This window comes from Oculina patagonica, chromosome 12 (genome assembly GCF_052425735.1).
Source record: "Oculina patagonica isolate OP01 chromosome 12, crgOcupat, whole genome shotgun sequence".
In the NCBI taxonomy this organism is placed as follows: Eukaryota; Metazoa; Cnidaria; class Anthozoa; order Scleractinia; family Oculinidae; genus Oculina; species Oculina patagonica.
The window spans coordinates 3417030-3444983 of record NC_135769.1 but is presented as its reverse complement, the minus strand read 5'-3'; the positions used below and the strand labels follow the sequence as shown (position 1 = coordinate 3444983).

General features: G+C 37.0%; 3 protein-coding genes across 4 annotated transcripts; 1 reads left to right on the top strand and 2 right to left on the bottom strand.

Annotated features, from left to right (window-relative positions):
• Positions 1 to 1916: 1916 nt before the first annotated feature.
• On the top strand, positions 1917 to 3803 carry LOC144631854 (testis-expressed protein 52-like). Its single transcript, XM_078490429.1, has one exon. The coding sequence runs from the start codon at positions 1932 to 1934 to the stop codon at positions 2628 to 2630; it is 699 nt and encodes a 232-aa protein (XP_078346555.1). The 5' UTR covers positions 1917 to 1931; the 3' UTR covers positions 2631 to 3803.
• Positions 3804 to 3944: 141 nt separating this feature from the next.
• Positions 3945 to 19971, bottom strand: LOC144631760 (X-ray repair cross-complementing protein 6-like). Of its 2 annotated transcripts, none has more exons than XM_078490312.1 (23): positions 19688 to 19971; positions 19458 to 19616; positions 17865 to 17966; positions 17662 to 17736; positions 14567 to 14614; positions 13967 to 14021; positions 13677 to 13773; positions 13041 to 13119; positions 12629 to 12652; positions 12057 to 12140; positions 11352 to 11428; positions 11166 to 11249; positions 10149 to 10245; positions 9953 to 10015; positions 9688 to 9739; positions 9150 to 9238; positions 8730 to 8858; positions 7938 to 8049; positions 7716 to 7799; positions 7163 to 7240; positions 5114 to 5226; positions 4664 to 4753; positions 3945 to 4171 (listed from the first exon to the last, which is right to left on the bottom strand). In XM_078490312.1, exons 2-23 carry the CDS (start codon positions 19545 to 19547, stop codon positions 4058 to 4060), a joined length of 1836 nt encoding a protein of 611 aa, XP_078346438.1. In that variant the 5' UTR covers positions 19548 to 19616; positions 19688 to 19971; the 3' UTR covers positions 3945 to 4057. The 2 variants fall into 2 exon arrangements, with proteins under 2 accessions (XP_078346438.1, XP_078346440.1); XM_078490314.1 differs by having other exon boundaries at positions 19458 to 19605.
• Positions 19972 to 22579: 2608 nt separating this feature from the next.
• LOC144632744 (uncharacterized) lies at positions 22580 to 24295 on the bottom strand. The gene has a single exon (XM_078491463.1). The coding sequence runs from the start codon at positions 24120 to 24122 to the stop codon at positions 22620 to 22622; it is 1503 nt and encodes a 500-aa protein (XP_078347589.1). The 5' UTR covers positions 24123 to 24295; the 3' UTR covers positions 22580 to 22619.
• Between the last annotated feature and the right edge of the window lie 3659 nt (positions 24296 to 27954).

The window sequence follows — 27954 nt, the reverse complement described above, 5'->3', positions numbered from 1 at the left end:
ACACAAGAGAACTTCACGTAGTTACAGCATTTCCGTCCATATAATTGAGTCCTTAAAGTTTGCAACACAAAGAAATCAGGAGAGTCGCCTTTCGCGTGAATGTTTCCACAACACATCTGCGCAGGAACGAACCATAAAGATGTTGACTACACACAATGTGCGAAAAGCTAATGAGGTTACTGGATTTCTTCAAGGTGGACAGATATTACTGTTTAAAATCTTTTTTCTGATGCCTCAGAAACACGGCGCGGCAGCCGGCTTCGATTCAGCTGGGTGGGCGACACAAACAGTTTATCTATTACTATTAGCTTCCATTATTACCATATTATTGTATTCGACACGTTCCTGGACAGATTTTGTAACAGAAATTTGTTAATATACCCTGGGCGCCAGAAGTTCTATTTTTCTTCCGCGATAAGCGATGAACCCGAAGCGCGACACTAACGCGAGACGTGGTGTTTTATATTTTCGCTCGCCGCGAACACGCTTTTAGCTTCGCCGCTCACAATTCGTGCTTTTAGTGGCTTCGTGGGCAAAAAAACTCCTTAAGCATTGATCAGGAGAAAAAAAATCTCTGGTACCCAGGGGATTGTAAATACAGATTAGTAAATAGATAAGTTTATATAGATCTATTAAGTAAACTCATAAAAACAAATGAACCACCAAAGCTATTTACACTTGCTACTATTTTGGCCCGATTTGTAACCACGATTTGATATGCCCCACTTATACAACAAAGAAATATATTTCTGCAGTGTTTTCACTTTATACAAAGCCATTTATCTGTTAACAATTATTTTGTTGTTGAAAAAAGGTTTATACAATTTAACGTTACAATAAAAGTTAATCGGTAGGTGTAAATTAGCATTGTGACCAATTATCATCCCACTCAAAAGCGAGCACTAATTAGTAGAGTCCCGATTTCTCGACTCTGCGTCTCGATAACTCAAGCTTAAAGTCGTTTCACTTCGATTTGCCTCACTCAGTCGAACACCGCAATTTTACTGTCGATTTTTCCAAATACGTTTTCGTTTCCCAAACGGGATTTCATTGTTGACATATAAATGTTGAAAACTCTAAATAATTGTCGTTGTGTTAGCCGACACACTTGGCGATTTTCGCCGATCGCCGGTGTGTCCGGTGCCACAATTGCGATTTTCGCCGATCGCAGCGACCAGCGTGTAGTAAAATCGCTGATATCTGGCATGTCAGATATCAGCGATTTTATTCGCCGATCACTGGCGATCAAATTCGCCGCGATCGGCGAATAAAATCGCTTAGTGTGTCACCGGCTTAACGGTCAATCTAAATGCTTGTTGGCATAAGAGATTAAGTATTTGAAATTCACAAAGTTACTTCCCGACACACACAATTCCAAAATGACTGACAGTTTAAGAATAACAAGATGACATTACGCAAATTATGCTAATTCTGCTTATTTTGTCTCCTGTGGGAAAGAATGAATGCCGCAAACCGGTCTAATAAATTACTCTGCTCTATTTACCTTATTGGAAATTGACGCTCGTGTTTATTATGGTAATGGAAATTAGCGCGACTTAACGCAAAGTAAAGGGAAAATTACTTTTAATAAAGGAAATTAAAGCGAAAGAGGTGCTAAGGTACGGTGCAACGACTGCGAGGGAAACTATTCCAACCTACGATCAGACGTTCTTTTTTTCTCGGCGGTTAATAGTTAACAGTTTCTATGGACTGAATGTATGAAATTACGATTTAAAAAATTCGCGTGAAAATTTGGTTTCAGTTTTAATTTGTAACTTTTTTAACTTTTGAATGGCTTTCTGTTTCAAATTGTTTTCCCGCGATTTTTCCCGGTCCCGCGTAATTTCGGCAGGTCATTCAAGCTTCAAAATCTCCATGGCAACAGTCGGTAGGCCTTCGATTCGCTTTCTATCGTTTTGAAAGGATCCACTATGGCGTTTTCTCCTCGATCCAAAACAACTTTCGGGCTTCCCTTGAGGAAAGAATCTCCTTCAGAACTGACTTATGACCTAAAAAGCTTCGTTCGTCAAGCACCATACGACGAACGAGATAAACCGCCGAATACAGCTCAACAAAGACTTTGGCTCGATATAACACATCTCGACACTTCACAGCTACAACAAATCGACGATGATTACAACAGCAATATGTGGAAAAATTTCAAATTTGTGCGTCCAAAACACAGTGCTGACTTTGCAACACGAAATTCACTGCCATCTTCGCCAGGTATGATAGCAGACATATATCCATTAACTGTACCAAAACCCTCGCGGATAGGCAAAAACACTTACCACAAATTTCAACACGAGGTAAAATTGCCACAAACAAAACAGAAAATACTCGGATGGCAGAAGCAGGGAAGACAAGAATTACAATCAAAGACGTTGAAAGTACAAAGTGAATGTCGAGCTCCGCCAATAGACTGGGAGGGAAATATTTTACCTCCTGCCAACTACAAAAGATACCCGAGACCCGAGAGCATCTTATCTTCGGATGATTTTTTTCAGTATCCGTCATATAGTTCACCAGCTCTAAAGAAAGTGCGCTCGATAGCATCAAGTTCGCTTTACTCTCGGCAAGGAACGCCATGGCATTATGGATTACGCGTAAGGAGGCCACATATCGAGTAAAAGATAGGTTGGAGTGTTTACATTGTACAAGACACAGAGGAATGACTTGTGCCCGTACCCCATGTGAGTGATAACGATGATTAGAAGGTTGCTGGTGACAACAATAATGATGATGATAATATGCTGGTAATGACAGTGAAATGGTTACAGCAATTGTGCAATGGAAGTCACTGCAATATCAAGTTGATGTCGATGGCAACCACAGCAGTGTCAAAATGATTTTACGGTCGCTATCTAAACTTGAAGATGTCAAGCTTTCAGCCCTTACCCCACTCTGATAGCCTGCGCCAGACAGTCTTATCCTAGTGGAATAGTACAGACTATATCTGGGATGATGTGATAGATCCGGCTGAACAGTCGACTACACTCTTCCATTCCTATTGAACAATTTCCTGAGAATAATTGGGGCAGTTCTTCATGGTAAATGTGCGTTAGAATCACCACAATAATTGTTTGGTCATGCTCATGGTCAAAACTAGTTATATAGTAACCACTGGCAGACAGTCATTACTCAGTATTCTATATTTGAGACTGACATCACCAAGTACCATCCCCTCTCCCCCTTCCTGGTCATCCTATACCAGCCCCTCCCTGGTCTTTTGACTACATAAGGGTTTTTTGTTGTGAGTACAAAATGTTGGTCAAATTGTTCACATGTTAAATGGGTAACTTTCATGCTCCATACAAATGGTGTTTAATTTGACCATGTAATCAGCCCACATTGTCATATTGTAAGTGGAGAGGTTTTGAATACTTTCTCACAAAAATCAAATGCCCAGATGGTTTGCTAGGGGGAAGGGGGGTGATCAGTTCAGAAAGATTTTGCTGGGTAGTGACCAAAAAGGAACATTCCAACATTCCAGAGTACTACATGTAACAGACTGAGAGGGTAATCTATCCTGTAAAATAAATTATAAGCCATCTGCTTAGAATAATATTAATATCATCAAAACCCTTTTTTCAGACAGTTATTATGTAGTTTCAGTTATTCAGTTTCTGAGACAGTTATTCAGAAATAATTTATTTGTATTGGGAAGAAGTTGCTTGTAAGTTGTATGCAAAAAGCATCAGTACTGGTAACCCCATTAGCATTTTTTTGATGAAATGACTTTTAAATGGAACGATATAAAATTATGACAAAACTGAAAATTTCAACAAATTCATTATAGGTAGAATTTTTAATTTTAAATGTTTTTTTTTTATAACTATATGTGTACACATACCACATGAGAATGAATAAATCTACATTGTATTTTTACAGTTCTTGATCTGCATTATTTTACAAAAATGTTTTGATTAAAAAACTCTTGTAAAACCTGTCAATCCATCATTTATTTTGCATTATTTTCTGTTTTAAACTAAAAAGTACAACAAATGATAGAAATCTCTTAGTATTGTAAGTCAAGGTGTGGACAGGAATAATAGCATCAAACTCCAAAGTGGTCTTTAATAGCCTCCATTAGATCAGCTTTTTTGGTTCCACATTTGATGCCAGCCTGTTTCACAAACTCCTTTAACACTGGCACGGTGAGCTTGGAAAGCTGTAAAATGAAACACATGTTCCATGTTAATTATTATCAATTTAGGAACAATCTTAAAATTTAAAAAACAGCCAGGGCCAATAACAGACATTCTCATAAGCGGACAGCTCTCCTTTCCCTGTTTGAACTCCCATACCAACTCTGTATTTTCACGTTCCTGAATATGGACATTCCTGAAGCGGACACGGACACTCTTGAGGGGACACGCTTCTTGAAAACCTGACTATTTTCAAACCAAAATGTGTATTCTTCCCTATTTCAGATTTGATACCATTATTTTACAACAGACCTGAGTCCTGAGTGCATAAACTATGGTATACTGTATTTTAGACCAAACTCTCAAAATTTATACCCAACTTCAGACAAAAACGGCTCAAAAACTGTGATACCCTTTGGGAGTTAACCGCATCCCTGTTCCTTGGCTTAAAACCTCTCAACTTTGCAATTCTGCTTTCCTGTTTGCATCTGTACTATAAGCACAAGCATACTCACCCTTCCTTTCTGAGCCTCTTCTCTTATGTCAATTTCTACGTCATCTCCTGATTTGCTTCTTTTGGCTGCAGCACCTGTCCCATCTCCAGCCTAAAAAGAAAAAAAAACCCACCAACTTCTTGTGAAAAATTCCTTATCCAAACAAATCAGTTTAAATTGCCAATATGGTAGCTTTCTACCTTGACATGTCAGGTTCTGCTTTTCTGTGCTGGGTTATTGGCTTAAAAAACTTACACCACTTTCTCAGCCAATCAGAACTAAAACCAAAACTAATCATGACTCGCTCACACACATTTTCCGCATGTCTTGCCAGCTACATGTATTTGCTTTGAGTTTTGATTGGTTTACTGGATTGTCTGCGCCCTCTGTGATTGACAGACTGATTACTTTGCATTGGTTTTACCGAATTACAACTGCATATACCGGTAAAACACATCAAACCCTTAATACCTTTCTCTTTGGTGCAGGTTTTCCTGCTGGGTTATAATCATCAGGAAAAACTAGGTCCTTGAACTCTTTTATAGCGTCACCAGCTTTGCGATCAATTGCTTCCACCTTGGGTTCTACAAAAAAATAATATAAAAAATTCTGTTAAAGCACCTTAATAAAGAAAGCATTTAAAGTTAATAGATGTAAGAAACTGATAGCCAGCGTAGCTTGGCGTTCTAGTCAGTCGGGGAGAGCGAGAAATCGCGCGCGCGAGCAAAGCGACGGCGGAAGGCAGAAGGAAAGAAAGAACGCGTTCCTTCTCTCCCGCCATCGCTTTGCTCGCGCGCGCGATTTCTCGCTCTCCCCGACTGACTAGAACGCCAAGCTACGCTGGCTAAGAAACTGAAAGTAACAATCAAACTGACAGATTTGGATAAAAAGAGTCTAGGATTGCAGGGCTGTCATCAAGTTTTTAAGCAGCTGTTACATTGGAGTTATCGTACAACCCGTGGCATTTTGCTCTACAGGGTATGCAAGTGTAACATAACTCAAATCCAAATCTTCACCTGTAACATCAAGTAAACTCAGCTGTAACAGGTGCTACAGGTTATGGGCCTTACAGTAATGACAGCCCTGGATTGTAGACTGGACAAATAAGCCTCCAGTCAGAGTTTTGATCTTTGTCCTGCCCAGTGCCGTAGCAAGGGCCGGGGGGGGGGGGGGGCCCCGTGCCCCCCCAGTTTTTTTCCCAAAAAGTAAAAAACAGACCTGTATAAAATGTTGAAAATAAAATTTTATCTCCCGAGAGGTTTGAAACAATAACTTTAGGTAAGGTAAGGTAAAGTCTTTATTTAACGAGGGTAGCACTAAAATAGCATAAAAACACTAACAAACCAGTGGCCCTCAATAATTATTTACAATAAAATATAAAAATACTCAGAACAATACGAATATTAAAACTATGGATAAACTATGAAATATTATGAATAAAAATACAAGAAATACGAGATAAAATATTAAAAAGGTAAAAAGAGTAAAAGTGTAACTAAATTACAGAATAAAATGATTTAAAAACTGCTGTTCTTTAAAAATTCTCTTCCAAAGAGAGTTCCTAAAAGCTTTAATTGTTGACAATTTTCATATAGATAGGGGTAGGCTGTTCCATTCTTTACAAGCAGTCACGGTAAAAGTTCTGCCACCTTCAGTTAATCGTTTTATAACTGGATGAACAATATTAAAGTTGGCATATCTTGTATTTCGTGAATGAGTCTCGCTAGTAAGCTTAAGTAAGCTTTTCAGATAGCTGGGTACATGCCCCTGTAAACGCTTGTATATAACGCAGCACTTACTTAGTTTAGCCTGTTTGGTAAATGTACTTCTTTTCATTTTCAATGTACGTAGGAAGTTGCACAACAATATTAAACAGCCAAAAACTAAAACAAACCAGAAATCGTGACAACAATGTGTAAAAAAGGTCTCAAAAAGGTCTCAAATTTGCGATATGCGTAAATCACAAATAGCTCTTGGAGAACGCTGGAAATAGCATTTCCAAGCCTCTAGATTTCAAAATGTTCGGGGGGAGCATGCCCCCAAACCCCCCCTAGCGGTTCGCGCCTATGGCGCTCGTGTGCCCCCCCCCCCCCACTTATTTTACCCTTGCGGCACAGAGTATGACTTGAGTTCAGCTTTCTACTGCAAATCATGACGCTAGATGGCCATTTGTGTTGCATGTTACTGACTATCTGCATGCAGTGAGCTAGATTTTTTGTTAAATATGTCTGAAGTCTTGCAAACAAATGTATTTAATGATCTATTTCCTGCAACAATGCATTGATGAAAGCTATTGTCAGTTAAATACAAAAATATTTTGGTAACAACACCATAATATTACAGCCGATTCCCATTAACTCGAACCTTCAAGGGAAATCGAAAAAGGTTCAAGATATCGGGAGTTCGAGTTATCAAGGGTAAAATTAGTAAGAAAATGACCTGAAGGGGAATCGAAAAAGCGAGTTAGCGCGTTCGAGTTACTGAGGGTTCGAGTTATCGGGATTCAACTGTATTACTCACCCGTCAGATCAACGACCTCTTCTGGCTCATCTCTGTCTAGAGCCAGAGCTTCAAGATTCTTGTAATGTTTTTGTAAAGCTACCAAGGTAGAGAAAAAGAATGCATTAATTTTAATAAAGTAGTGAAATTCATTTCAAAGATAAGTTTAATATTATATTTATTTCTTGGCACAAAAAACAAGTACAAAAAAATTTATTGAAACTGCATTGAGTTTAGTTTATAAATTTGATATGAGCCCAACTCATTACCCTCCTAAGTCTGGTGGCATGATCCTCCAGAACATTTCCCAAATTTTAGCATCTCAGTGCACTTAAAATTTCACATTCCATTTTTTATGGATTTGCTAAACAAATAACTCACAAGCCAGCAATCAACAATCCTGAGGTACAAAAAGTTTTTAAAAAGTGAACACCCACCTGTCTGCTATGGCAGAAAGCCTGGTCTACAAAAAGTGTTGTCCAAACTAAACCACTACTTGTCGATTCACGACCTAAACAGTCAATATTGTTGCAATGTCATAAAATTGCATTAGAGTCCATATTTAAATGCTTACAAGGATTTTCAAATTGTGAACTGTCAAATTCCAATGTGAATGTCTTGATGACATCTTTGGCTTTACTGATCTGCTCTGTTGTAGCTGAAAATGGAAATGAAAATAACTTATATTAAATTATGCATGTACCGGTATTTTTCCTTTTGAACTCTTCACTTGAAGCTTATGATTACTCTACATGTTGCATGTTTGTGTAATTACTGTAACTACATGTATGGCTACCTTTAGGCGCTTCCTCATATTTAAGTTTTCTGAAGTCATCCGCAAATGGAAGAAAAATCAGATGGAATCCAGGAGGGGTGACTTGATTATTGTGTTCATCTAGTTCTTCTTCCTGTAAGACAAGAGAAGTAATTTTCTTAAAAATTATATTAAAATGTTTTTACAAAAAGTGCTTTGTGGTCCGGGTTCAAGCCCTGTCCTTGGTCATTGTGTTGTGTTCTTGAGCAAGACACTTTACTCTCATAGTGGCTCTCTCCACTCAGGTGTATAAATGGGTACTGGCTAAATTATGCTGGGGGGGGGGGGGGTACCCTGCGATGGACTAGCATCTCACCTTGAGGCCCTGCCAGGGGGGGTTCTTGTGTCCCTTGTCTAAATTAAAAAATGCGCAATGTCGCTGTTTTATCAAACTTTACGTCGCTGTCCGTAGAAAAATTGAAGGAAAATTACTTGTCCTTGTCTGAATTTAAGTTTTTCCAAAGGTGTTGTCGTTTGTCGCAATTTTATTTTATGTGCTGTTGCTACTTTTTGGGCTGTGTCGCTTGTCGGAATTTACCCTGGCAGGGACTCCACCTTGGGGGGAGGGGAATGAAATACTTCAAGTTTCTTAATGCCACTAAAAACCCGATAATCTCTTGTGGTATGGGCCACTTGACTTTACGCAGACTTTACCTTTGCTTTACTTTAATAGTTAGCTTTACTCTGGACATAAAGTCTAAGTAAAGGGTCGACACCCATATCTAATAGATGTTGTCACTGGTAAACAAATTTTCTCAAAAGGGTACACTTTACCTGTGGGAGTAGAGCCACAAATCTTGGCGGGGTATTAATCCTTGGAATGTAGCGGCATATTGGCACCACATCTCTGGCAAGACTTCTGCTCAGAAGTGTGGAGAATAATGTTGTACTTCCTGAAACACTCTATTGGCAAGAAAAAAAAAACATGACACATCAATCTTCCAGACCAAAATATCATTTAAATATTATTTTGTGGGTAGAAAACCAGAGCATTAGTATAAAAGGGGAAGTCTCACCAAGACTAAATGGATATCCACTGATAATTGCTGGCCTTGCTAAAATGTACTGTACTTGACATGAAAATTTGTGAAAAAGTGGTGCGGCTACGGACTTGTAGGAGAGAAGTGGCCTGAAACTTCTAGCGTAATAAACTTAGAGGACTTCTCTTGATACTACCCCTTTCCCGGTAAATACCTTTTCACTGGGATAAAGAAACTGCGCAGGTCTGATGTGAAAATAGTTCTTCATAGATGATTTGGGTTTGAATCCCATCAAGAGAAGACCTGCAAATGTCAAATGTTGACAAAAGGAACTGACATTATTAAAACAGAAAGAACTTGTTGTGATTTATTAACACCTTTTATGTGCTGAGTGCATGAACCATATATAGTGTGATTTCTGTATCATACAGGAATGGTCTAAATTTCTTCTGTACTAATAGCACAACTACTGAAAAATATTTTTAATTATTATTTTAATAACTTCCCTTAACTGAGTATCATAATGATTACTTTTGTAATGCAAGTTCTGAAAATTTGGTGGTTTATCAAGACAATATTCACAAATTGATGCTTTCCTTTATTTTCACCTCCTGTCTCTTCACATGTATTCATTTGATAATATTTACCTTGAAAACTATGTGAATTTAAACTTAACTTTTGCACACACAAAAATGGTGATTTTTTTTTACAAAATTAATGATAACAAAGATAAAACAAGTGGCAGTCGTTACCTGGATTGCCAAAGTTTTTCATGGAAGCAACTTCTTCTTTTTCAAAGATAACCTAAAATTGGAAGCTGGAGCTGATAAATTTATTTTATAAATATTTATTTAATAAATAAATAAATTTAAAAATTATCAAGTCAATAATAAAATTTACAGAAAGGTATTACCAACTGACAGACTAAAGAAAGTTATTTTGACAGTGTAAGAGAACGACTCTTTGGCAGACGACATTGAATATATAGGAATAATAATAAAATTTATTCTGGCTTACCTTCTCCCCTCCAAACATTTGATACAGCTTGATATCTGTGGGCATTAACTCTCTGCCGGTATCCTGTAACAGAAAGGACTTTTATTACAAAACTACTTGTGGAACAATTCATTTGTGATTCTTATAAATCAGTTTACATTTAATTACCAAAAATGTGCACATGTCAAATAATTATAGCTAAAATGAAAAAGCTCACCACACAAATATACTTGGTATGAGTTTTAACTTCGTCATTTGTACGACTGTCCAGGTTAATATAAGAGGATTTTGTTGCAGATCTACAAAGATTATATCTACATGTACAAAAACAAAACAAAAATAATTCAATATTAAAGTAAGAGGACTTAAATGTGAATTGAAGCAAATATGAATCATGGCAAAATTTGCAGAGCATATGTTTGAGCAGGGAGCATGAGCTATGTAATAATTATTGTGCTCCTTGTGGCAATTGTCATAAAGTGTGCACATTAATAGCATATTAATAATTATTATTATTATTTGCAATTTGCAACTGTCAGTCTTAAGCTGCACTTTTTCGCAGCTGACCTATAAATATATGAAGGGAGGTTCCACATAGCATTTCAGTATTTAAAGATCTGTGTTTGTCTCTCCTTCATTACCTGCCAAAGGATTGAAGATGCTTTGCCCTACAGTAGGCTAACGTAAGTGTTACAGGTCAAATTTAAATTCGGGTTAAATTTTTTTTAACCTAGGTTATTTTTTTCAACCTAGGTAAAATTTATGGTTATTATTAGGGTAAGGGTTTGGATTAGAGTCATATATTTTTTTAAAAAAATAGTGAGTCACCCAACATTTCCTATGTGGCGAAGTGGATAAGGGTTGGACAGCAAATCTGAAGGTCGAGAGTTTAAATCCAGTGCAGTTTAGTAAAAAAAAAGAATTAGATGATACTACTTAGGGGGTGGCATAACAGCAGATGGTAGGGGAGGGTAAGTATAAAGGATGGTGAAGGGGGGGTTCAGAGACAGCGAGGGAGGGGAGGTGTTTTAATTTTAATTTTCTACTTATTAACCTAGTATAAAAAAAAAATAAACTAGGTTAAAAAAAATACCCTAGGTTGAAAAATTTGACCTAAAGCTAATTTTGACCTGTAACATAAGCATAAAATACACCTAAACTAATGTGGTTGTGTAAAAACAAGAATGGTTGATGGGTACATGCATACGGGTACATAAGCTTACTATTGACTTACACAGAGACGCCAAGCTCAACTCCGTCTGCCAGCATAAAAGGAAGAGTTGTCATTGCCCGTTTCTTGAACTCCTTCTTTTGCACCCTGTTTTTAGCAATAAAAATGGTATTTTGTTACCAGTGGTGGTGGTGTATAAACAAACAACAGTTGCATATCACACATTAAATATAATGCTACTATTGTTACCTAGTAAGGAGTTCTTCAAATTTCTCAGCAGGGTCTGGTAAAATCCCTCCTTCGTCATCATCCATGTGTATTACATCCTGACATGACAAACAGAAAAACAGTAGAACCACATTAACCTGACTTCTCACAGGCCACTTATATTTGCTTTTGTTACCTATATATATAGCAGGAGTTTTTTTTCCCCAACAGCGCATGCGCTCATTGGCTACTTCGAAGCCACATGACATTTAACAATATAACTGTTTCCCACTAGAAGTCTCTGAGAGGGCAACATTACAAAATCTATGATGTCAGAGGGTAACAGTGCATTGTTACCCACAAATGTTGACCAAGGACTGTCATTCTTTAAAAATTGTGTCATTCTGTACGCGTAATAAAATTAACGCGAATTTAGGAAAAGTTCTGGTCAAATGCTTATAGTAAAAAAGTTAACATACATAAAATTAACGCGAATTTTTGAAATTTGCGTTAATAACATTTATCGTTAATTTCCTAAAATAAGGTAGTCATAAGTATTTATTATGGGAGAGGTGATGGCCTCATGGTTAACATGTACTGTTGACCTCAGGGGTCAGGGTCATTGGGTAATCCTGAGCAAGAATGATAATTTTCAAAGTGCCTCATTTTTCCAAGATTACAAATAATAGGTAAACTAGTGTTAAGCAGATGAGAAGTTTCTTAAATTACAACAGCAAGATGACCTACTTGATAAAAGAGACTTGAATCAAAAGAACGATCTGGAGGTTGAATATGCATCAGTTCTATTGCAATACCAATTTCACTCAAATCCTGAAATACAAACCATATTTAATATAAGTAACACAAGGGTCTAGCAGCCTGGGGATTGAACCCTGGCCTTTGTGCCATTTGTGCCCCTCGATCCATATTGGAGTGAAGATGAGTGCAGATGAACTGTTCAGGTGGCCTTAACGTTAAACCTACATGAACCATGTGAATTAGCACCACGGGGAGTAGCAATTCTCACTGTAATTACAAAAAAGTATATTGAAGTTAAGCACATGAGGCCTGTTAGCCTGGTGCAGGGGCAGATCTAGGGAGAGGAGCAGGGGGTGTCCACCCCTTCCTGAAATGACTTGTGGCTTGGCATTCGCTTTAAAATTTGTTAATGTCACCAGTCAGTTACGCCAATCCTTAGTGGCACACCCCCTCCAAAGAAAAATATATCCTGGATGTGCCCCTGTGGTGCTTAAACAGGTGATACTTGACACAAACTGTATGGGATTGTTTAACTAGAAGTAGTACATTACTGTACTTACTCTTGATTTTGTCTTGGCTTGTCTCTGAAAACAAGAAAGAAGAATTATCAAATTTTACACTAGATTAGGTTTCCACGAATCTGTTCAAATTATGTTATAAAACAGAACTGTATGAGTATACATACATGCAAGCTTGTGGTGAAATTTGGTTATGTAAAACAAGCATTTAGGATTGGTTAAAAAAAAAATGTTTTAGGGACCATTCAGGAGCAATAGAAAATTACAGCTTTTATTTGGCTTAGAAAACATTAATTTTCCAGCATCTCAAACTCAGGTTATTTGTTTTTTTGTTGTTGTTTTTTTTTTTTTTAATTTGAGCTTTGAATGGTTTATAGTATAGCTATTATAGCCATATAGTTTAGCAAAGTAATTGGAAATAAAGTGTCCCAGAGGGACACAACAGGAATCTTACTTGAAGGGCAGGATCTCCAGCATGTGGATTGTCGTTGTTGGTAAACAACATGACTCGCTTGTGTCCAATCTTCTGGGAGCTAAGAAGTAAGGAGTGGTTATTAAATTACTAAGTCAGGAGTCTGTTGCAATACGTTAAGTGTTAACAATTGGTTAATATATTATTTTGCTTTAATTTATAAATCAAGGTATAAAATATTTTCTCTCCAAGGTGCAAAATTATCCTCAAACCAAAGAAAACCTCAAATTAGTAGCTAATCAAGGGAGAGGAATCTCAAAGAGGTACTAATACACCCAAATAACAACCCTCCAAGTTTAGACCATTTTAGTCGCCATGGCGACTAAAATTTTGAAGCTGGCGAAATAATTGGAAATCCAGCCTGGCGACTAAAATTGAGAAGAAGGATTGAAAGCTTGAGCTTAATTTGACGACTAAAATTTTTCACTGGTGACCAAACTTGAGGAGTCGGTGGCCAAATGGCCACTTAGGAAAAAAATAAACTTGGAGGGTTGAATAATAAGGAACAGTGGTTACGACTGTAGACGATTTATGATCAAAGAAACTGAAAATTCAGGATATATTTTTCAAGATGCACCACCCATGATGTAAATCAACCAGAAACAAGGTTTTGTTTACCTTTTAGAAAACATGTTAGAACATGTCCATAGGACATCATTCAATGAAAATCCATTGTTGTGCCCAAACTTGTCTGCAAAATCATCACAACTGTCATCTGAAATATAAATCCATAACAAACACATGAAAATATGCTGGAAACATTAACATGTGCTAAAACACTGTTAGTAATAGGTGCAGGTAGCACTTGATGAATTAGTTGGTGGCACTCATGGCACTTCTGTTACTTATTGATAAAAGCCATACCTATTTTATCCACGCAATCATATATTAATATGACAGCAACTAACCTTCAAGAAATTTTTCAAGATCAAGTATGCGCTGGGCATCTGGAAAATCTAACTCCTACAAATATCAAAACAATGAAACAAAATTTAAATTTATAAAAATCTTTGGTTACAAAATGAACAGACTTATTAGAATTCCCCCTCTCTTGCTGCACTTTTGGAAAGTATTACATAATTTTACTCACTAAATTCTAACCTATTTTCTCTTAACAGGAACTAATGTGTAATTTATAACAACAAAGAAAACATAAGATCCTGCCGGTCATGTGATGGCATAAAGTGATGACGTCATCACTTACACGTCATCGCTTAATAATGGCAGAATGAAATAATGTCTATTAACTTATAATATATTGTTTGTAGTGACTCTCTTGAACCTCAGGAGTTTACAAGAGTATTGGCAGGTTGTTGGGGAGAACCAATGTACTGCTGGGGACTAACTCTGGCATTCCATCTAGATGATGAGCAGAAGAACTCCTAGTCTTCAATTCTATGGGAAATGATGTTACATGCCAGCTGCTTGGGCTCTAGTGACTTGAAAATTATTGACTCTGTATATTTAAATTATAAGTTGATGCAAAGAGAGAAGTTAGTTAAACATACCTGATATAAGTACACTTGTTTGAAATCACTTGGATTTTTGCTTTTATCCTACAATACAATACAATACAATACAATAAAATTTTAATGTCCATACCTGGGACGAGGTCTCCCTCGATGTCCGAGCAAGAGGCTCATGTACCAGGATCCATTAAAAATAGAATGATAAAAAAGACAAAACTAACACCACCTCCCTCCCCTTACCCCATACTGTATAATTAGTTTAAATCAATGGATCAAGTGATAAAGAATATTAAAAAAAGAAAAAAAAGAAAAAAAAAACTCACAAGGATAAAAAGATAAAAATACATCAAAGGGTTAAAATATAAGTGGATCTAAGATAAACAATAGCTACATTTACAGCTTGTCTTAAAATTATCAAAATTTAGGGTTCAACCTTTTGAGAAAATCGTTTACCGGTAAGTTCGTTGATTGTTTAATGTAAACAGACAGTTGGTTTCATAAGTGTGTTGCTTTATATATATGTAAAGAATTAATAATTATTATTAATTGGATAAGTGAAAATAAACTGATTGACTCGCATCCAGGAATGTATCTAACTTGATTTAAACAAGGCTGCTGCCTAACGGGCGCCCGGTCGCCAGAGGCGCCTAAGTTACGAGTGCGGGCGACTAAATTTTTGTTCAAGGAGCCTGCATGGGCGCCTAAACATTGATCTTCAACTCCCATCTTTTGACTTCAATTTCCTTGTAACCTTGTTTCATTGGCATAAAAAATCCTTTTTAAAACAAAAACTGCTTCATTTTAAAACGAAAACGCTAAAATTGTTCGCATTTAGCGTATCAAGTACGTAACGTGTCTTTGCAAAATTCAGCAACTTCAAAAACCATTCGCTTTCAAGTGTTTAGGACTGGGCCTAACTTCCAAATATGGAATAATGTATTATGTTCTGGTTTACGTTTCGTTTGCTTCGTTGACGTTTCGGATAAGTTTCGAAGTAAATCCAAGTGAATCTGAAGAAATATTTACGGATACAAAAGTGAAATCAATCTGTTTGCTACTGCAGTCATGAATCAGGTCTGAAATAATTTTTAATCTGCAAAAGCTTGATACAAAAACCTTTCCGACAGGCTTAAACAACGCGCCAAATATCGTGATGTGTACACGAACGTGGCGTGTTTTACATGTAATTCAGCTTAATCTATGAAGCATTGAACGCTTAACTTTAGTAGGAACATAAAATGTATGCCTCTTTCTTTTCATGGGAAATTTCATATCTGCTGCCGCTTTTTTGTGGACTAAGGTTGTTATTTTCAACGAACTGTTTCATGTTTTCGCGTTTAAAATGAGGAGCATTCTCGGGCATTGAACCGTGACAAGCAAATTTTTGTGCTGGATACCTCAGTGCTTTTGCCTGCTCAGATGTTCAGTTTGAATAAAATGGATTGCTTTTGTTGCTACATTAATTTTATAAACAACTTATTTGATGAGTTAAGTAATTTGAAGTGTTTTCACAACTTAATTTTTCTGTTCTATTTTTGTCAACTGGTTATCATGTAACAAAGATAAGATCATAACTTAATTAAAGTGTTTACACAGGTGTTTTTGACTTTTTATTACCTTTTTCTAAACCAAGGAAAAATTGACCTGGTTAATTATTGCTTCTTTTTTAACCTTGATTACTAAAATGATTTTCCTGCTTCATGTTCATTGATTTTCTATGTGAAAACTAATGAAAGTACATGAAATGCACTCAGACTGGCACTGGCTTAACAAATGAATTAACCCTTCATGCTCTCAACTAAATGCATGTCAGTTTTCATTGTTGGTTTATTTCTCCCAGCCTAGCTAGTGATTTAACCCACAGAGGGGAGAGATATATATATTGATGATATTGATGACTTATCCAACTTCTTTCCTCTGGGTCTCTGAGGTTGCTGCAGAGTAAAAAACAGTTTTATGGGGGGGGGGGGGGCTCTGCCGAGGGTACCCTTACCCTTTCATATACCCTTTCTGCAATCTCATTCCCAGGATCTCATGAACGAGGTTGCCATTTTTGGTATGTGAAAGTGACCCTTACCCTTTTAGAAACCATAACCCCCCCCCCTCTTATTTTTCACTTGAATAATAACACCTTAAAATACTGAAATGACTTGATCATTTGGTGGGTTTGTTCAAGCATTATGAAGGGTTCTTTTAATACCTAAAAACCAGTTTTCCCTCCCCTTTTGTATACTCCAACTCATGAAATCCCCACCCTTTTATATACCTGGAGCCTTAAAAAGGTATCCCTGTTGGGCGGAGCCTCCCCATATAGTCCACTATAGGGAGTACCCTCTAGGGGACATTCGGGTATATTATAGCAGGATAATGTTGGGGGAAGGTTCAATCCCTGGGCCCCTCTCCTAGGCCACATAGTTGACCACATACTTGCCTAAGTAACACCACCCCCCCCCCCCCTGCCACCCCACCCCAGATTTGTCTTCGGCAACTTAAGCCGGGCTCCTAACATAATGGCTTGGGCTCCTAAATTTTGATGTTAGGAGCCCAAAGGGCTCCTTAAAAATTTCCTTAGGCAGCAGCCTTGTTAAACTGCAGCACTGCATTGGGATATATAACCCATGTGCGCTACAGTTATGTAACACAGGGCTTTCAATAAGACCTAAGGACCTGCCAGAGCTCTGATGAGTCACCAGCTAAAATTCATGCATTGCTTATAAAGAGAAAATACATAGATCTCTAACTTGGCAAATTGCTATCTGATGGGTGCTGCCTGCATGCAGCTATCTCCTGTCATCCCAAAAAGGGACATCTGTACATTTCTTACAGCAGATTCGGGTTGAGCATTTAACGGTCTCAGTTGTCATGTTTGTTGTCACGGTTGATTGATTGCGTTGCGAGGCAAAATGACAGACCTTGCTAGGCAGAAATGATAACATAATAAGATCCAAGACACGATTACCTCTTCTAGTAATAGTCGCTGGATGAGTGACAATGTGCTTTTTCCTAGACAGAACATTGTCATTCCCGCCTAGCAATGTCTGTCATTTTGCCTCGCAACCCAAGCAATCAACCATAACAATGATCGCAACAACTGAGACGGTTTAATGCTCAACCTGAATCCGCTGTATACTTACAGTTCCAAAGAACACCACTCCTATCATATCTTTGTCGCTGCTAATTATCTTGTGTTTTAGCACACTTACAGCACACTAATAACAGAAAAATTAAGACACAAAAGCATGACTTTTGACAATCTCAATCAGGATCTAGGTCTTGATTAACAGAATTTTATTCTGAATCTCAAAGCGGAAAACATTAACAGATGAAGGTAACAAACCTTTATACATAGCTGAAAGGGAATTTTACCCCGGGCCAGCTGAAACATTTCCCTCGAGCAGTCAATTACTAAAATAAGGCTGTCTTTATTGTCCCAACGTGTCTGTCAAAAAAATACAAGAAACAAAAGTAAAGATGAAGTAAACATACTAAAGTGGTATTTTCAAATTTTGATTTGAAAGGTGTGCTTAAAATCGAGGAAAGCGCTTCATAAAGCTTCATAAAGGGGGTGGGGAGGGCTCAATAAAAAAATTAATTGACTAGTAGTGTATTATTTTAACAAGAAACTACTGAGTAGCTTGACACCGGGTGGTTAATGTTTAACCACTCTTTTGGCAAGGGCTTTTAGACATACCCAGTAGCGTTTATATTTCCTTTTGTTGCTGTTTAACAAGAAGTGCGTTATTTTGAAGCATGACTGCAATATACGATACTCGTTCGTCAGTATTAAAGGTCAAAGGCACTTTGATCACTTTCGAAGACTTTGAAGATTGAGATCAGTCAGAGTTGTTTTCGTTCTACTTTTAAAACTCATAAAATATAACGTGACTCTTTCATTTATATCTCGTACTGGTCATTTCTAACTGTGCAGCAATTCTATTTTGCACTGTGGTATAAGCGATGATTTATTATTGAGTTAAATACATGGAAAATGGTATAACGCACGGAATTTAAATCCCTCAAGTGGCAAGTAATTTAAAACATTTCCTCCGTCCCATTCCCCTTCCCCCCATTGAGGCAATTTCAAGTAGGTGATGAAAGATGACCAGTTTTAAGCCAATCAACATATATGACCTTCAATGCCCTACCGACCAAAAAAAAAAAAACGAAGGTAGATTATGAACTGGGGGCACTAGACCCCCACCCGGTTAACAATTATTCCACGAGTGCGCGTTAGAATTGAGCGCCGAGTTGGCTATAACGATCTCATATCCATCAAGCATAAGTGGAATAATTGTTTTATTAAAAACGTCCAAAGAATTGTAAAGATTTGAGCTTCCCAGCTGTTCTCATTGATGTGTATGTAACGGCTACCATTTTTGTAGTCAATGGTATATGACTCATATACCATTGCCTGTTAACCAATCAAAACTCAGGAATTGCAATATACCATTGCTAGTTTTTAATAATTTCCCTTATGACATCAACTTGGGTTTTAATTTTTAAGCATGGACTCCAAGTAAAGGGTACTCTATACATACAACAAAGACACCTTATTTATGCTGATTTATGCTAGTGGATCGACAACTGTACATACAACAAAGACACCTTATTCATGCTGATTTATGCTAGTGGATCGACAACTGTTTTAATCATGACATTTCTATAATTATGCAAGCCTTTATAAATTACCAGACAGAGGATGCATAAAAAACGTTAATTTGTTGTAAAAATCCCTTCAATAAAACTCTTCCAGCCTCCTACAACCGCCTACCCCCCTGCCCCCCACTCCCCGACCCGTGCCCCCGCTCCCACTGCTTATGCCCCCTGGAATCCCAGGGCAGGCATGCATCTGGCTTGGAAGGTATCCATAAACTTGTAAAGCAACATTTGAAATAAAATGATTTTAATTAACCATCTCGTGCTAACTTACTTTTTGATCTGGGTCTACAGTATCTCCATCATCTTCATCGCCAAACAATCCCCCAGTGCCTCCCCAAAACGTTGAAGACCAGTCCGACATGATTGAAATTCGCTGACTACCGCAAATTGCCCAACGCGTGAAAACTGCTGTCAGAAACCTGTAAAATAACTATTTCACGAAGGCAAATTGAGATAATCTATAATAGCAAAAGTGTTTTAATTCAACTGTATGAACCCAACCTTTAATTTGAAGCGAAGACGGCTCTGCAACTCTCTGGCAAAACATTCAACTCCTTCCCGCGTTCTCTTCCATTTCCAGTCCTCACTCAGTAATTCGGGTTAACCATTCATGTATTGTACCCGAAGCGTCCTGGGGCACACGACTTACCGCAACTTTCTCCAAATCGTTCGTTTTAGACCCTCTATCTGAAGCGAAAGTTTGTTTATGTCGGCGAGACGTGCCAGGCTAAAATAGATCTCGTGCGCGAAGCGCGTGTGAAAATGACAAGGAAACACATTTTTTACCTCGCGCGTCTAACACGCAAGAGAGGTGTACCCCAAGGAAGTGTATAAGGGCCAACGTTTTTCAATATTTTCATTAATGATTTATTCTATCACATCGAGAGCGTAAAGCTTCATGCTTATGCTGATGATGAACAACTATACGATTCGGACACTGACCGTGCAGCACTGGATAGGCGGATAATGTATAACGTTGGCATTGCAAACGAATGGTACAGGAACAATGGCATGCTAGTTAATCCCAGCAAACATCAAGCCATGATAATGGGGAAAACTGACTATGTCTTTTCCTTTCCAGTGAAGAATTCAATTGATCTATTTGGAATGACTGTGGATAACGAACTCTGCTTTGATGAACATATATCCAATGTGTGTAAAAAGATAAATAATCAGCTTAATGTTATGATACGGTTCCGTAAGCTCTTTCCGGCAAGTACACTGCTAGGCCTTTATAAAGCTTTTGTACTTCCGCACTTCTTTTACTGAGGGCCCGTATGGCATTTCTGTAGCGCTCGAAATCGTGACAAGCTAGAGACGCTAAATAAAAGAATACTTAGGGCTATCTTAGATAACAGAGACTCCAATTACGATGAACTTCTGCAGCAGATAGGTAATGTAACCCTCAGTGACAGGTGGATTCACAGCATGCTCATCATTATCTTTAAATGCGTGCATTTGCAAGAGTACCCGCAGTATTTAAAAGATCTTTTCACCCTGCAATCTGTAACTTACTGCCTAAGGGGAAGTGATATTCTTCATTTACGGAAGCCGTCTTCTACAACATACGGACTTAAATCTTTCAGCTATTTTGCTGCAAAGACTTGGAACTCATTACCAGAAATTATAAAAACTGCGACATCACTAAATGACTTCATTACAGCAATCCGACAATGTACTTTTAGCTAAGACTTTTTATCATTGGAGAGGGGGTGAATAGAACAAACTTCGTAAATTTGTATTTTTATATAGTTTTAATGTGTAAGTAGTTAACGGATATAATAATATTGTTATTTCTATTTTACTTATTGTATTTTTTATTTTTATTTTTTAATATATATTTCACTTGTTTCTCAAAGAAGCTAGCTTATCTTAGCTATATTAAATTCGAGGATAAATAAAGTTTTATGTTATATGTTAAATAAAGTTTTATGTTATGTTATGTTGTTTATGTTTACGCAAATAAAATAATTACGCCCCCCCCCCCCCTGTATTTTGGGAGTTTAGACGGGCCGCCCTCTCAGCTCTATTGTTAAATTTATACATAAGCGTTAAGCACTTACCGCAGTAGCTGATCTGAGCTGAGGCTTCTCGGCCACACGGTCTATCAGGGGCGTCCCAGGAGAGCGTTACGGTTGTTTCGAAGCCCCCCTTTGGAGTTTTAATACATGTGAAAACCGACTCGATTAAGAGAGTAAAAAGAAGAAATAAAACGTTAGCAGATGTCTTCGATCCAGCAAGGTGCCATCATTAACTGGGAAGTCTGGGAAGCCAGAAACGACGAATTTCAAGCATGTTTCTCCTGGCAGTGGGAGAAACACATATAACTGCGAGCAGCTGTAAAATTGTTTTATAAATGCTTATTTTCCGATTATTTGTTGGTTACTTTGTGGACATTAAGGTCGATCCTGATTATGCAAACTGAAGAAAGCTAACGTTTGCACTGTCGTGGATTAATTGTAACATGGCGTTTTTGTTTTATTTGTTTGTTTTTTAATTCATGCTTGTCTTACTATGTACACATTTGTAATATAACGCAGCTATCTCAAATTACACTAACACGTGTCATTCAACTATAATCCTTTAAAAGTGGTTCAACCATCGTACCTGAACGGGAATTGAGAATTCAGAATTACAGGAAAGTAACTGACCACATGACAACCAACCAACCAACCAACCAGGTAGCGTAAAGCTTTACTCGGTTAACGTAACGTTTAGTTGTAATTAAAAGTAATGTTAAGTTGTAGAAATAAGAATTTTACACCACCTTTACGTTACCATCGACTTTCAATTGTGCGTTGGTCGCCAATTTCTTCGTGTTATAGGCAAAAAATGATCTTAATTTACTTGCCTTTATAGTTATTTGTTTAAAGACTCGAAATTTCTGGATAACTGCTCATTTTCTTTTAAGATCGTTATCTCAAACAACGGCATTGTGTTATGTATTACAGTTTGCGACGGCTCGGAATATTACAAATTGTGACAAACAACGACAGGTACAGTGTATTACAATAATGGGACGTTATTACAATTCGGGAACGTTTCGAACCTTTGTCCTAATTATAACTTTGACCAACTTTGATGCTCGAGATTCACAACTTGTGAATTTAAAAGAATTAAGTTTAAATAGTCAGCTCCTCCTAAAAATTCCACGTTTAGAAGTATACATGCACATGGCACCTGATTACAGTAAAAGTTCACCCTCCCCTCCCCCCACCAAAGACCTGCCACTCAAAACGCGTGGTTGCCGAGGAAAGAACCGAACAAAATACAATGTGTCGAGATCGCATCAAAGTGCGCAAACATACATACATGCATCTGACAAGAATAGAGTACGAAATTGTAATCATTAAATGACGTTATAATTTTTCTACATCAAGAAAGGATGCTATTTGTATTTATTTTATTGCTAATTTCTTATTTATTACTTCAATCAGACCACTTTTTCGTCATCCATAACAGACCACACTACATTCGCCATATACGGAGTCATTACAGAATACGATGCATCCGCTGACTTGTTCAAAGTTGTAGGCAGAACTCTCTCATCTGCGCTATTCTCCTCTGTGACCTTATTAAACTTTGTGAAGGTGTTGCTTCTGTGTTTAAGCCTCAATTTCACTGGTATATCTGCTGTGTTAGGTCGTCTTTTTACAGCTCCCTTTTGTGGAACTACAGGAATAGCTTTGTTATTCATTATCCTTTCCTTGCTCACACTCACTTTAGGAAAGACACAATTTATTTTGCGACGTTTATCAAAGCATCCCTGAGAACTGTCAACATCTCTTGGCATAATCCCCTTGTCAGGACGCGAATTATTATGCTTAAATGTCTCTAAATTATTATAATTTATTCGACTTACTGTATTAAAGCGATAATGAAACAGTTCTTTGTAGTGTAATTCCAAATCGCCATCAAATATGGCCGCGTCTGAAGCAAAACTCGTACATCTACTGAAACACGACAGAGAATCGTTTTCAGAACTAGTTTGGCAGGTTTCGTCATCAAGGTCTGGAGAAGGTCGCGGCGGCATGGGTTCCACAAATGTTTCGTCCATCATTCCACTGTCGTTCCCAGACCCGTTCGTCAAGTGAAAGAAGGATGAATTTTCTCCAGCTTCCTTCAGCTCTCCAGACTGTATTCTTTGAAGCTTTGAAAGTGTACTGGGACTAGAGCCTGCCGATGTTTGGGATCTCGACTTATCGCTGCTATAATCTAAAACTACTGAGCTAAATGATGAGTGTACGCTATCTGGACTACTACACACATCCAAAGAGCGAAGTTGATCAGATTTGTCGCTTTTGATTCCCATATTTGAATATGAATCGCATTCAGTTTTCTTGATAACTTCAGCTTCTGTTTCAGAATCACTGCTAGATTCACCATTTGCGTCTGTTATCCACCAGCCGTTGCTAGGTAACGCATTGCATCGGTTGTCTTCCAAACTCAGTGGAAGTCTTTCGAATTTTAATTGTTCCTTCCTATCGCTTTTCTTACTATTTGAAGGTGTCGGGGAAATTTGAGGCGGAGTGGCTGATTTCTTTGACGAAAACACGGCGGAAGATTCCCCATACTTAGAGCGATTCGATTTGGATTGTAAATTTGATGGTTTATAAACCGGCGTCTTTGGACGATTTAGCGCATACTTGCTGAAGTTAGTTTCTTTATCCGTTTTGTATTTTATTTCGTTTCCAACGTCTTCTCCTGTTTCCACATAATCACGCCTCTCTCTTCGTTGAACGCTTGGCCTAGCTTGATATATTTCCGCGTTGTTGTTAAGCAGTCCGTTTAGTTGTTTTGATAAACAATCCCTCATGTCTCTTTTGAGGAGTGCGTCAAGGTTATGAAAAAGTTGATCCAAAGAAACTCGATTCTTTTGCGAGCGTTCTTCATCATCGATGCGAGATTGTGTTGGAGGAAACAATTTCCAATCCATTTTTTCCGGGGGTGATAAAATTCACTTGACAGAGTACAATTGTTATCGAACAAAGTATTTCATTTACGAATGTTATTGTTGTACGTCTTGTACCACCTGTCAGTTAAAATATACCTGGGGAATATTGCCAATACTCAATAGACCACTAATAATCTACACTCGTGACTGTCAAGTACGGTGAATACGGAAAATTATATACTCATGAATAACAAATACTGTATAGATATGGCCTATGTTCGCTTTTCTGTCTTTGAAGCCACAAGGTATGCTGGGATAACAATTCTTGGCCAGTATATATAAGGGACGGACCATTATTTTCTTAGAGGGGGGGGGATGAAAAATTTTCCTCTGCAAACTTTTTTTTTAGTTTATGCACCTCTGCAAACATTTTTTTTCGAAATTCTTACCGATTTTTGTTATACATATCGTTTTTGCAAACAATTTATTTTGTCTTTCCAGGACCTGCAAACAAATTTTTTTTCAATATTTTTCATCCCCGCTCTCCAAAAATTAATGGTCCGTCCCTAAGTTGTTTTCATGGAAAAGGTATCCTGCAGTTTTCTATGTCATTGTAAACAGGGATTGGTAGGAGGTGTTGGAAAGTAAACATTTATTTTAAGTTTGAGTTTGACTAGCTACTGGAGAAACAACGTTGCTCTGCGTGGCTTTCGTGATATTTTACTTGTTTGTAGTCTGTGTTGTCTTGTTGGACTGCAATTTTTAGGCAAAATATGTGCAAAATTCGGTCAAATATGGGAGGTATATATACCTTAAGAGTTCACGCTTTAATTAAAGCCAACTTCGCGTTCTCTTCGGCTAAACATTTGAATAACAATGACTTTTATCAACTCCTGCAAACGATTTCTGAACTGTATTCTGCAGTCACCGCTGGCATGACTAGCTTTAGCTTTTTGTAATTTGTTTAAAATTCAGAAAAATATCAGCGATATTTTTCCCTTTTTCCGGCTAATATTTTTCAAAATCAAAGGAGATTTCCAAGTTGGGGAAAATGATGCGTGGTAATTTTTAAATGAAAATTTTAGACTAGTGTTATTTTACTTGAGATAAAAAATTAAAACATGTTAGAGACAATTTCATTCGCAAAACATTTTATCTTTAATACTTGGACGGAATGATTCAATGCCCACAGACTTATATTCCGTCCTTACATATCACAAATTGAGTCGTTCAAAATTAAGGAGAAATGTTATTATTGTGGAAAAAATCTCGAATAAGTACATTTGAGAAGAGAATGACAGGAAATGCATAAATGATGTAAAAATGCCTCTACATAACTTTTTGGCGCGTAGAATATTTTTAATCCGGTGAAATCGATGCAATCTAAGCTTTAAAATATGTTTCGACCCTTGCTGTGAAAAACAGTGTATGAATGACTGGTTCTAGATTAGCCAGCCGTATTTTTATCAAAGATTCACTAAAGAACGAAATAAGCTATATCAGCTGTGTTTTGAGCAATAAAAACATACAATATTCCTGTAATATTGCCAGTTAAAATTAAAATTGCTTTATGGCCGAAATTTATTTTACAATTTAAGGGAAAATGCTTGTATTTTCTTTTTTATTTCAGTATTTTCTCTTCAATTTTTACACGATTTAATCTTAACAACACATTGTAAATTGGATGAAAATTCAAATAACTTTTTTGCGTTGTTTTACATAAGTGTTGTAATGTTTTCAGTATACTACCTTATTTATTTGATGATAATATTACTAAATTAATCTGTCCTTCATCAAGATTTTACCATAGCGTTCGTCTTGGGTAAGTCAATAACCCCAAAAGTAAACTACAACGAAATTTACACGTTCAGTTAAAAAAAACCCGACGATTTACGAATCTACATGCTGTAATAACTGAAATTTTGGCACGTTGCAATTTAAGTTAGGCCTACAGAATTCTCTCCTCAAATAACTAATAATATATTTAGAAACTTTATTTATTGTTTGTATTGTTGATTTTATCGGTTAAACTTGTCATGAATTCGTCTGAAATATTGAATTTTTTTGTTATAGTTTTGCAGCTCTAATTCAGTTTCAAGCGAGAATTATCTCGGTTTCCTTTTTTGAGACGGTTTGTACGATGAATATAGTAGAAGCATTATTCAAAAATGTTTTTATGATTCCTCAGGGTAGCTGTTCGCGGGGAAGCACTAATTATTTTTCTGAAAAATCTTTCCGAAGCATTTCATTAAAATATCTGCAGGACATCGGCTTTATGGGTTAAGCTGCATGGGTCTGACTTCAAACTTTTACTATAAGATAATAATCTCTTTGTATTAATTTGAATATTCTTACGGGTTTCATATTTATTGGCTTTATCGTGAAAAGGATTTCGCGAGGCTCGGTTTTGATTCGATACGCTTTTCTGAAATTCCATCACTTTCTTTAGAACGCTGAGCTATATTGTGTTTGATTGTTTTGTTATTTGTGCTTGCCCCCTGTAAATATTAGCTTAAATCAATCAAAAAAGATGAATATCTTAAAAGATGATTTGTATGATGCACAAAAGCGAATCGAACCATCGTAATCTTCTGAACTTGAAAACTTTTCTTAGTTAGCATGAGTATTTCGCGGATTTGATAGGTCTAATGTAAAAATGTTAAGACATTCAGTCATGTTTTATTGATCTGATTTCAGGTGTGTCTCAAATAAATAAACATCAACCTTATTTTCCGTAAGGCGACCTGCCGTTTGAGCCAAATTTGGCCTTGAAAACTCGAAGTCTCACGTATTCTCAATTTTAAGTGAGTAGTTAATAAGTTTCTTTAAAAAAGTCTTGATCAACGTCCTACCAAAATGAAATATAGCATCCAAAGATAATTTAAGCGAAGTCGTTAATAGCAAAAATTATAGAAGCTTGAAATGTATTTGAAATCAACCTGGAATAAATTTCTCTCACAAAATAATAACAGCCTTTCGAGTTAGATTCCTGCTTTTGGCTTTGGAGAACTGTGGTCAATTATGAACAAAGCGAGAACAAGATTAAAGCTACGGGATATCATTCGTTTAAAATAGTAGGACAAAGTAAAAACAATCTGATTGGGAATACAAGCTACGAAACAGCTGGCCGGCAACTTGACTGAATTACGTTACGTTTCCAGGGAGTTATAATGAAATTTCAAATAGTTTTTTAGTGAAAATGTCACAAGTTTAATAGCAAATCTACATTTCGTCTTCCTTTTTTTCGATTTTCTTCTGCGCAAAGAATTCTTTTTTACTTTTTAAAAGTCAAATCTCGTTTCTTCTTTTCATTATCACCGTAGGTGAAGCTAAATTAGTGTTGGATAATGCTATTTGAGTCCTCGTAGAAATATCCTGCTTGTTCTATTTTGGTACATCCTGGATCTCTGAAAACAGCACGCTTAGTTATAGATAAATCACAGTACGAAAAAAAATCTTGTTTTTACTTACTTATTTTCTTTGATTTTAGTCGATTTTGTGATTTAGAACGCTGCGATAGGTACCGGCAAAATTTTCCACAATCGACAGAGCCGGTGAATATTTAAGCACTCTTTTTCAAAACATTCAAGCCATTAAAAATTAAACAGAAGCAGGAATTAGAAGGTTTCCTATTCTGTTTAAATATTTCTTCCTAACAAAGGCTTTTCGCTTTGTTATTGGAATCTTGTATGTATTGTTTAGCAGCGGAGAACAACAGCGTTGTACGGGCAGAAAAAGACTATTTTCATCACTTCGATCTTTGACATGATGAAAAAATTTAATTTAAATTTTCGAACGCATTCGCTTTACGCTATTACTGTTTTCGATAATACTGATTATTTTGTTAGGCTTGAAGCTTTCGCGTGAAAAAATG

Excerpts from the sequence above, each read along its gene's own strand:
- LOC144631854 (XM_078490429.1), top strand. The coding sequence starts at position 1,932 with ATGGCGTTTTCTCCTCGATCCAAAACAACTTTCGGGCTTCCCTTGAGG.
- LOC144631760 (XM_078490312.1), bottom strand. The coding sequence starts at position 19,547 with ATGTCGGACTGGTCTTCAACGTTTTGGGGAGGCACTGGGGGATTGTTT. Across the intron at positions 13,774-13,966 it reads TCTTGAAAAATTTCTTGAAG|ATGACAGTTGTGATGATTTT; the intron begins GTTAGTTGCTGT and ends TTTATATTTCAG. Across the intron at positions 11,429-12,056 it reads ATTCAAGTCTCTTTTATCAA|GATGTAATACACATGGATGA; the intron begins GTAGGTCATCTT and ends TTGTCATGTCAG.
- LOC144632744 (XM_078491463.1), bottom strand. The coding sequence starts at position 24,122 with ATGGATTGGAAATTGTTTCCTCCAACACAATCTCGCATCGATGATGAA.